The sequence below is a fragment of the Anarrhichthys ocellatus genome, unplaced genomic scaffold (assembly GCF_004355925.1).
Source record: "Anarrhichthys ocellatus isolate YVR2014 unplaced genomic scaffold, GSC_Weel_1.0 scaffold1, whole genome shotgun sequence".
Taxonomy (NCBI): Eukaryota; Metazoa; Chordata; class Actinopteri; order Perciformes; family Anarhichadidae; genus Anarrhichthys; species Anarrhichthys ocellatus.
In genome coordinates this window covers 9,666,838-9,677,113 of record NW_022280031.1, presented here as the reverse complement: position 1 = coordinate 9,677,113, position 10,276 = coordinate 9,666,838, and the positions used below count along the sequence as shown (strand labels likewise).

Genomic DNA, 10,276 nt, shown 5'->3' with positions numbered 1-10,276 from the left:
TGTGTGTGTGTGTGTGTGTGTGTGTGTGTGTGTGTGTGTGTGTGTGTTAGAACGTAGACTCTAAAAGTCCACACATGTCCTGGAAACACTCAACCACCTGGTGATCTTTAACGCAGCTTCCAGTCATGAAAACATCCCTGATAATGACATAGAATATTAAATGTCAGAAAAAAACATAAACTTCATTTTACATGCAACTAAATTATAATCACTTCAGCTGGAATTGGATGTAAATTGAGGGACGAGGTTAAGCCGAAATTTTTTTCCAGTATGATTATCTTTGCCAAAGTTTTCTCTGTTTGCAATATTGCCTTGATAAATACTGGAATAGGATTAAATTCTATACTGTAAAAAGCATTAATCTAAACCATTCTTAAACAAAGTCCTCTCCTGCACCGTCTACTTTAAATAGACTAAATACTCTGAACAGCTGTTTGGCACATTGATGTGCAAACAACAGTGGAATTTTCCTCTTTGCAACACACAGACCTTCTCTTCCAGGAGGAAAAAGAAGTGGGCTGCCAGAACTTGTTAGTGTCCACTTACCATCCTGACGCATCTCACCCTGAGCGAGGCCAAGACAGAGGTCACCTCTTATTCAAGAGTGTTTCCAGAGCCGGCTAAGCTCTTTCTCCTACAGAGAGAGTGATGTCTCAAGTTTTCTAAATTAGTAAATATGTTCTCCAATCCCTGCCTTCCACCTCACAGGTGTTTAGCCCACAGGCCGAGGCAATGACCCCATGTTTATTCCCCCCTCCAGTCCTGGCTCTAGAACTCCTCCTGAAATCCGTTTCCCTGATTTTGGATCACTTCAACATTTAGAACAAATTATACAATTGATGCCGCAGCCAATTTTTCTGGCACATTGGAATTACCTCAATATTTGTGTTCTCCTGTTTACAGCACTGGAATATTGTTACGTCAATGTAACTGGTGACCTTTGTAATATTAACATTTTAACCTTTTGTATTTCTTTTTAGCTAAAGACTTTATAGTCCACCTGATGCAGAAAGACCCCAACACACGATACACCTGTGATCAGGCTCTGCAGCACCCCTGGTACTGGTCCTATACTCCTCTAACACGATGCACTCATTCTGTCGTCTAGTTAAAACCTTGATACTCAAGCTACAGTGATTTACTTGTTTTAACTAATCGAGTTGAGAATATCATGGAGCCCTTAGTGCTTACAAAATTCTAATTGTGGCTGTACATGTGACTGCTATCTATAGCACACACACTCTTATGTTTCCTTAATCATCTGTTTGTCAGGATTGCTGGGGATACTGCTTTGGAAAAGAACATCCACGAGTCTGTCAGTGCTCAGATCAAGAAGAATTTTGCTAAGAGCAAGTGGAAGGTAAGTCGGACTTCCAGTTTATCTTGGATTTTCTTACATGCATGATTCATGCCATGTGATCTTTTTTTTTTTACCTTTTAGTGTGCATTGAGAGTATATGGTTTTGCTACAATAAAAAGTGTGGTCTTGGTCTGAACTTTAAGAATAACTCCTTTTTAATTGTATCTTTTGGGAATGGAACGTGTTTGAATTACTAGACACATTAAAGATTTGGGACTGCAACAAATCTCATGGGCAGTGGTTTCAAACCTGGGTGTCAAGGCCCCCTTAAGGGTTACGAGATAAATCCATGAAGTCTTGAGATGATTACCAGTGTGGGAAATAAGAAAAATGTTGCTTCCCTAGATTTTAGTTAATTGTTTAAGCTTTTCTTTAACCTTCTCTTATTTCTAGTCAGATACTGTACTGTTAACCCTTGCGTCCTCTGAAAACTACCAATCTAACTAAAATGGAAGTAGTCTCTGTATGCATGTCTGTCGTAAGTAATCATCCGATTGACTTCACACTTGGTGGGTGTGTGTTGCTGAGGAATGGAGGATTTACTGAGCGAAGAGCTCAAAAGATATTCAAAAACACAACCTGCTCCAGCCACAGCCTGTTAACCTGCTGCCGTATGGTAGCGATACAGAAGTATCCGCTGTTGCATCCCCAGACTACAGAGCAGCTTGTTTCCTCAGGCGGTGAGACTCATCAACTCATCTTCCACACACAACCATAAAAAAAAGTTTTGCTTTGGTTTTTCTAACGGAGCATAAAGGGACTACAACTGATTTTTGTTGCGTAACCCTGTTTCCTACAATGACAGTAAATTAACCTTGAACCATGATTAAGCAGAACATGTCAGGAACCACTGCTTTAGACTGCTGTTGGTCAACTTTCAGGTGCAGATGAATGAGATGTTGTGGTTTTCTGGCTTATATTGCCTTTGCGTCTTTTCCACTGCAGCAAGCATTCAACGCCACAGCAGTGGTCCGTCACATGAGGCGTCTCCAGCTGGGCACCAGTAACGAGGGACCCAACCCCACTCTGCCAGAGGAAGATGCAGGTACCATCTGTGGTTTAGTTACTAGTGCTGCTACCATTGAGTCATTTTTTATCTCACACGCACTGTAGCCATTCACCGGGGGAAATGTTTGACTGCAGCTGTTATCATTTCTAGTACAACGTATTTATTAGATTAAAGAAAAAACAGGGACAGAACTGAGTACGTCCTTTTGCTCTCTCAGAGGCTTGCGAGGGAGGGTGCTCCCAGAACGTCGATGGCGGAGCTGAACCCAGGTCCAACTGCACCTTTCGCTGCCACCCGACCAGCAGGGTGTGATCCCTGCACCTGCTCCACTTACTTGCCTGATCAACCCCAGCGACTTTCCAATTTGAACCCCCTCGGTGGAACTGGTGACACCATCTCCCCCCTTATCTGGTTAGGAATACAGCGTAATTCCAACCTTACGCCTGCAGGGGGGGGGGCAAGCCTGTCCAGCCTGAGAGGGAAGACCTGAAATGGGATTAAAGGAGGAGGAGTAGGGAGACTTGAGGATAATAATGCACCAAAGGATTACTTTTACAGACTGGGCTGGTAGTTTGGGATAAGATGAAATGGGGAGAAGATACATTGGAAGGAGCATGTCAGGGGGATTGTTTTTGCAGAAGCAGGACAGAACTTGTTGGACAGTGTTTTTACTCATGATTTTTGCTTCAACTTGTCTCTCTGTTTGTTTTATTGTTTTATATATTTCTCTGTTGTCTTTTTAACCTCCTGCTGTGGAGTGCAAACCCAGAGACAATATCTGCATGATCAGGAGAGAGTTCCCCCCTCGCATGTTTTGCTATCTTAGAAATATATCTTGTTGCAGAAATGCAGTATCGCAGTACAATGCAAACAATGGAGTGTTGTATGCAAAGTTGTTTAAGGAGGAAAAGCATAGAGCATTTTGCTATGTTGCAGTATTTGAAATGAAATTGAGTCAAATCTTCTGCATTCTATGTCTTTTAAGTCGTGCTTTTAGACAATCAGTACAGAATAGTTTATGCAATGAAAAATCCATCTATCTACTATAGCCTTTCTTGAGGCAATGTAGTGTTTCCATGCAGCAATTCGGATTTTTTAAAGGCTTCTCTTTTCTTGACCCAGAACCCCTTTAACCACTCGCACAGGGATATATCTTTCTCTAAGGTGCCTTTAGGATGATGAGTTTAACTTTGGGTGGCATCTGAAATTCTTTGTCTGTTTCTTGAAGCACAGACTTTTGTATGCATCACATTTTATGCTTTGAAATTGAATTCATTCTTTTTGTCTCAAATTTGAGTATTGTAATCTCAGATGGCAGGCCTGCGTACATACTGTACACTGCCATTATTGTCTAAGGGAAAATAACATCAATATGAAACAATCATATTGTCGAAACATTTCTGGCAAGCTTCTTTTTTTTTTTAAATCCCTTAAATAGATGTTTTTCAGAAATATTTATATTTTGCCAACTCCCTTAATGATGCAGATTAAAGTACTGTGTTCATTTATATCAGTACAAATCCTATGGTACATTTTGTGCAAAAAAAATTGTTTTTTCAAAAGTGATCAGTGTGCTTAGTCATACTCAAGACTAGGCTGCCTTTGAAGGATTAAGTAGGCTGTGTCAAAGCAAAAAGTCTAAACAAAAACTGCAACCAAAATTGAATATGCATCTGTCACTGTAAGTGTACCATCCCTCTCTTCTTATATTCTTTTACCGGCACATTTCCTCCACATGCAGCCTGTTTAGAAAGGAAATCTGGATTAAAGAATGTGAATATGCATCAGATTGACTTACTTCATCTTTACTGTCCATCATCTGTGTTTTTTATGTTTGTATGTGCATGAAGAGTACGTACTCTGTATTCATTTTATTCATCCTCCTCTTTTCTTTTCTTTTTTTTTTTTTTTTTAAACTTGCATAGACAAACTTATAGCAGTGTTGGCTCTTTTACAATTTCATTTGTTCAGAGGAAAATGGTGTTGGGTATCAGATGTAGAGGAGCTAAATGTACATTTGTTCGAATCCTCTGTTCTTTATTTTGGGGCCTGATACAGTCAGGAGCTGAGGGACTGTCCTGCTGAGATCTTCCACCAACATGAGCTTCATCCATCCCCTGATCGCTCCGTCCTGTCCTTGACAGGATCGCAGTTTCATTTGAACCGTTTCATTCTCTCTCTGACACTTATAGACATTTGGTACCGATGTGATTTGCATGATGTGGCTTGAACTTGTCAATACCATGATCAAGAATGAATAGTGTGTACACTACTAGTACAGATGTAACAGTTGCCATGAGATGAGAGCTTTGAAAAGGACATATTTTTGTCAAGTTTTACACTTTTAACAAGTTCAGAATTATCTTCAAAAGTTTGTCAAGCAGATGAGTAAAGAGCAACACAAGTTGTATTAATGTTTCAAAAAGGTCAAAACAAGTTCAATGTGCTGCTTAAAAAAAAGTTCTGGCTTTCTCCTGCATTAATATTGGATCGACGTTGTCATGTATTTGGACGGTAATGTAACTGGTGACTCCGAACTGTAAAGCATAGTTAAAAGAGTGATTTACTCCTCTGGGATGTTCAGTGTGAATTGTTTGTACTTCATAAATTACTGTGACAGAGGAAGACCCAAACCAGCACAGTAAAGCTGAGTCATGGATGTGGTTGTTGTCTTTGATAAGTTGGCAGACTTTGATAAGTCTGCCAACTTATCAAAGTTGGCAGACTGACAATATCACAATTGATCTCCTTCATAATAAAACAATTCTGCTCATTTTGACATATAGCCACAAACACTGTCATTAATTCCCAGCAGTGCGATTTAGCTTCTGTAATTTACCTGCTAATGATTATTAATTTTATCAATTATAAAGATTTACATGCTTCAGCTCCTTTTGGTTCAGCATACTCAATCCCAAGAGTACTGAAATTTAAATGGTTCTCAACAAACCCTGAACCAAAAATGAATTTTAAAGAATAATCCACTGATTTGTGTTAAGATTTCTCCTTTGATCGCTCACTAACCGCTTGTAATGAAAGACCAATGTGTGATAAGATTTGTTGTATGAGGATTTGTACCATTAATATGTTGCCTTTAAGAAATGCTGTTTGGGGCTACAGTAACCTGTATACGCAGATGCAATGCATCATGGGTTGTTGAAAAGTGACTACTGCTCAGTGTGAAAGCCAGTGACTTGTGCTTAAAACTGATTTGTAAGTGAAACATGCATTAAAATACCTGTCTATGCATTATGAATCTGTCTGAGTCCATTTTTATTTGTAAAAAATACATTTTGTAAGCTTATATTTCATGTCACATACATGTTCACCGGGCTTATTTCTGGAACACAATGATATTAAGCTTATGTATTATTTTTGCACGAGCAGGAAATAATGCGACCAATACTGTCGTGACATATAGATAGGATGGCATGCCTGTCTTTATGCAATAATACCAAATATGTTTTTTTTTATTTTTCAACAAAAAGGAATTTACATAGACTTTACATAAAAAAGGGGAAATCATAAACAAAATGTGTCCTTTTAGCTTTTCACTTACTGTTAATTATTACCTTTAAACTAATTAATGAATAAAGAAAAAATAAATAAATGATCGAACATATATTATATCAAACATATACGGTTTAAAAATGTCACACCAAATCGTGAATGCCACTAAATTACCAAGATGTTAGTTTGCCAAAATGTGTCGAACTATAAAGTAAGGAATCATCTCTGTTTGTGTGTGTATTGCTGGGAGTGCTTTATCGAATTTGGTACAAGTTGGACACGCAACATGTTCAATATTAATAAACTTTGAATAAACAACTGACCACAGCTCTGAGCAGCGGGGGGGAGGTTCACGGCTCTGCAGAGTCCAGCATGTCGTCTCAGCGGGCAGACAGATACTCATTAACTGTGTTTAACTGCTGGATATATTCAACTTTACATGAATGCTGTATAACTAACGTTAACCAGTGAAAGTGGGTAAGCCATTACTTGGGTGTGTTGGCGTATGACTTGATACTAAACATCAATAAAGTTATCGCCAGCAAAATACCTCCGCCAAATAAATCCATACGCTCCTTTATAATTGTGATGTTTATGTAAAGACAAGAGATTAATATACCTATTCAGAAATGACATCGCTGAGTATTTCACTCGTGTTTCTGACCGTGAGTAACCCCAACCTGGGTGTTTTTTAGGGCCCCCCTTTCTCTAACTGGGAATGTTTTTGAAAGTGGCAGTTGTAGAAAAAGAGAATACTCAAAACCTTTTTTCTGAGGTAAATCTATTATTAGTAAAACTATTAATACCAAATATAAAAGTCCTATATTCAAATGTTTACGTCAAGTGAAGCATGACAGAGATATTATCTGCACAATGTACTTAAACTTCAAGGTGGAGCTTTCAATTCCAATATGATGCTCGATAGTTTGATGACTCATGATTCATCATATTATAAATGTTATATTTTGTTAGTCCAATCTGGATCTGCATTGTAACCATAAAGTAGGTAAACCAACATATCCCTGTCAGGTAAATGTAGTAGCTTAAAATGTTTCCCTCTGAAGTAGAAGTACACAGTAAGTAGTATGCAGTGAGTTGCATATTTGTAAGTGCTTTGGGGGCCTTTTGTAAGCTAGCTGGGGCAAGCTCCTATCTTAAACTTGCTTAATCTCTGTAACTGCACATTTAGCATGTTGTTTTCTTTGAAAATATATTTATACGGCGTCATAAACATTTTATGTGACAAAATAACTAAATATAGTTGTGTCTTTGTTGGCAGAATAGTGTCATGATAGGTTTTTTTAAAGTTACTCACATCCTTTGTCAGAAACAAGAAACCAGCAAGAAAAGTTATGATAATAATACAATAGCAGTGATACTTTTCTTATAGGTGAAATTCTGCAACTGTTGCTCTCATGAAATAGTTTTGTGGCTTGCAAGGTTTGTCATGAATGTTAATTTCATAGTCTGCTACATGAGGCCCCTCTCGTCTCCGAGGAATACTGGGTAATTGAGGCTTGTGGTTTGGCTCTCTGGAGCGTTTGCGATGGAGGAGACCAGAGAGCTGATGGTCAACCTCATTCAGGAGACAGTAGACAGAGTAAACATTATGCGGCCAAACCAGCAACAAGAGACTGAATCAAAATAATAGGAAAGAAATTGCATGGATCACAACTTAGAGAGTGCTGAAAGATTCAAGCGCTGTTTAGATGTGGAATCGTGGAAAAAATTATAGAAACGTAGGTCTAAATAAACGATGGGACTAGAAGACATTGCTAAAGCTAACACATATCTTTAAGCCTGGGTTTAATTTCCTCCACAAGATGATACGTAAGAGCAGCACATTGATGAAGACTGTGCTCACTCCACATCTTCCTCCCATCATTTAGCAACGTTGCCCATGCTTGCATGGAATGTGAAATAGAGACTCGATAGAGAGAAACAAGCCAAGCCAAAAGGAGTATGACTGACTCACAACTTCATAATTTATGTAGTTGATTTATCGGAGCGGTGTAAGCACTTCAAACCTTCTGCTAACGAGCACTGTGTGCAAATTCCGAGTGTGACGAGAATTATGAATTTAGCTGCTACAAAGTCACAAAAACGTGAGCATACTGCAGGATCTTTGAGTGGTAAACAGGAACTGTCTTTTTGTTCTTTATTATTAGATAACCTTTATTCAGCCTTTTATACCTGACTGCTAACATCAACATGCTAACATGTTCAAAATGCCAATGCTAACATGCTGATGCTAAGCAGGTACAATGTTTGCCATGTTCACAATCTTGGTTTAGTGTGTTAGCGATGCTAACATTAGTACCAAACAGTAGCCTATAGCTGATGCCAAGGTTATTATAATTCATCCTGATAGGCACATGATTGTCTGTACCAAATCTCACGGCAATCCATCCAACAATTGTCAAGACATTTCATTTAAAACCCACAATGTCAACTTCATGGTGGAGCTAGAGGAAAAGTCAGACGACGTGTACAAAATTTCATGTCAGTCATACCGTTAGTTGTTGAGATATTTTAGTCTGGATCAAAGTGGTGGACCGACCGACAGACCAGCATTGCTATCCTTACTAGCAATGCCAAAAGGCCAAAGCACTGTTCTAACCAGCACTGCTGCTGTCTCACAGGTCCACAAACCTTTGTAACTCCCATCCAAGATGACCAACTATATATACTGATTATACTCTCTTTAAATCTCTTTATAACCCGGCATGATTCAAGGTTACCTGTTTCACCTTATGTCAAAGTGTTGAGTTAAGGTTTGAAATTAAATGTGTTGTGTGCACAGTGAAAGATCGAGCACACACTCTGCCCTCCTGTCTGTCAGCAGGAACCTATTGTGCTTCTGTCTGTCAGTGCTCTCAGGTGATTTATGTGCCTATTATATCCATGTTGTCCTTCAACATCACTACTGTCTTAGGTGTGGAGAGTTTTCACTAGTTGTTCAAGCTTTTCACTCTTTCTCCACTCTTTTTCCGGTCAGAAGTTATTTAAGTAATTATATGGTCAATATGTACTAGACTGGGCTTCTATGAGGCCCTTTGGGAAAATTAAAAGGGAATAGAAAAATCCAATCAATGGTTCTTTGGCCCATGACATAACTCAACAGCATATTTCCTTAAACTCTGAGTAGAAACAGACAAATAAACAAATGAAAACATAACCTTCCTGGCGGAGGTAACAACAAATTCAATGACACGTCTATTGATGTGCTGTTTATTTTCATATGACATAGGAGGACATTCACAGTTTAGTCTCATCATGCAGACACTGTGCAGTGTATGATGCCATATGAGAGACAAGACTAAGACTGTTATGTGTGTTTTGATTCAAAACAAAGGCGTGTTGCAAAAGAAGTTGATGTTTCGAAGGAACTTTTATTTTCTTTTGATAAGACCAAACTCTCTCACACACTCAAGCTAACACACACATCTTACAGACCGTGTGTTGGTCAGGCCAAGACACACACACACACACGCACACACACCACGGCACAAAGCCCTTTACCAACAATTTCCAAGTTCTTTGGGAAGATTTAGAGTGGCTTTATGAACAAAATACCAAACAGTCATATTTCCTACTACACCTAATCACTAAAATCTTTTCCTTATATCTCATTTGTACATTTGTTTTGGATGCAGCGTCAGATAGCTCAGAGGGTCTTGGCCAAATATTTTCTTTGGACCGAAACACCGAAAAACAGACAAAAACCATTAACGTTAAAATATTTTCCAGTTCCATTTCTCCTCGGTCCTTTGGCCTCACATTGTTGCTGAGTAGAAGCAGGCTGTTTTGAGCTTGAGCAAGTCAAAGTCCCTGAGGTGCTGGAGCACAGTGGAGGGAAAGAGACTTAACTACACAGTGAGATCACCCTCCTTCTTTTCACCCTGATGAGCGACGTGCAGTTTCTGAATAATTCACTTGCAGGGAATGACTCATTTTAGCCGATCTGAGTGGGAGAGACGATGTGAAAGTATTTCAAAGGCTAGCTCTTCAAAGTTTGTTCAAATCCAAAAAGATGTTCAGGGGTCTCTTTCTAAATAAACATGGATTGAGCTCTGAGCCTTCTCAGAGCATCAACCCTCAGAGTGCAACAGCTCCTGAAGCCAAAGCACCACAGTTTATGAAAAGTTGCAGACCCTCAAAGTCCTACATGACTGTAAACCACAGTTGGTAATAATAAACAGGATGGAGAGCAGAATGGAGGATATCTGGCAGTACGAGGAGAGTCACTCATTTTCCACTTTTGGAAAATTCAGCCTGCAATTAGGGTCAAAACATCGGCAGAAACTTGACATCCATCTTACTTGCATTAGTCATACATTTGATACTGGCCTGTGCTGCGAGTTAACTCCGACTCAGACGACACAGCAGGCAGATGA

At 39.1% G+C, this 10,276-nt stretch overlaps 1 protein-coding gene across 2 annotated transcripts in view; it reads left to right on the top strand.

Moving 5' to 3' along the window:
• The window catches only part of camk1b (calcium/calmodulin-dependent protein kinase Ib), a 33,294-nt gene extending 27,669 nt beyond the window's left edge, over positions 1 to 5,625 (top strand). For both annotated transcript variants that reach the window (XM_031842771.1, XM_031842816.1), the window contains 4 exons: positions 981 to 1,059; positions 1,273 to 1,360; positions 2,306 to 2,405; positions 2,587 to 5,625. In XM_031842771.1, coding sequence (XP_031698631.1) covers positions 981 to 1,059; positions 1,273 to 1,360; positions 2,306 to 2,405; positions 2,587 to 2,681 — 362 coding nt within the window. In that variant the 3' untranslated portion in view covers positions 2,682 to 5,625. The remainder of the gene's footprint in view (positions 1 to 980; positions 1,060 to 1,272; positions 1,361 to 2,305; positions 2,406 to 2,586) is intronic.
• The last annotated feature ends 4,651 nt before the right edge of the window (positions 5,626 to 10,276 follow it).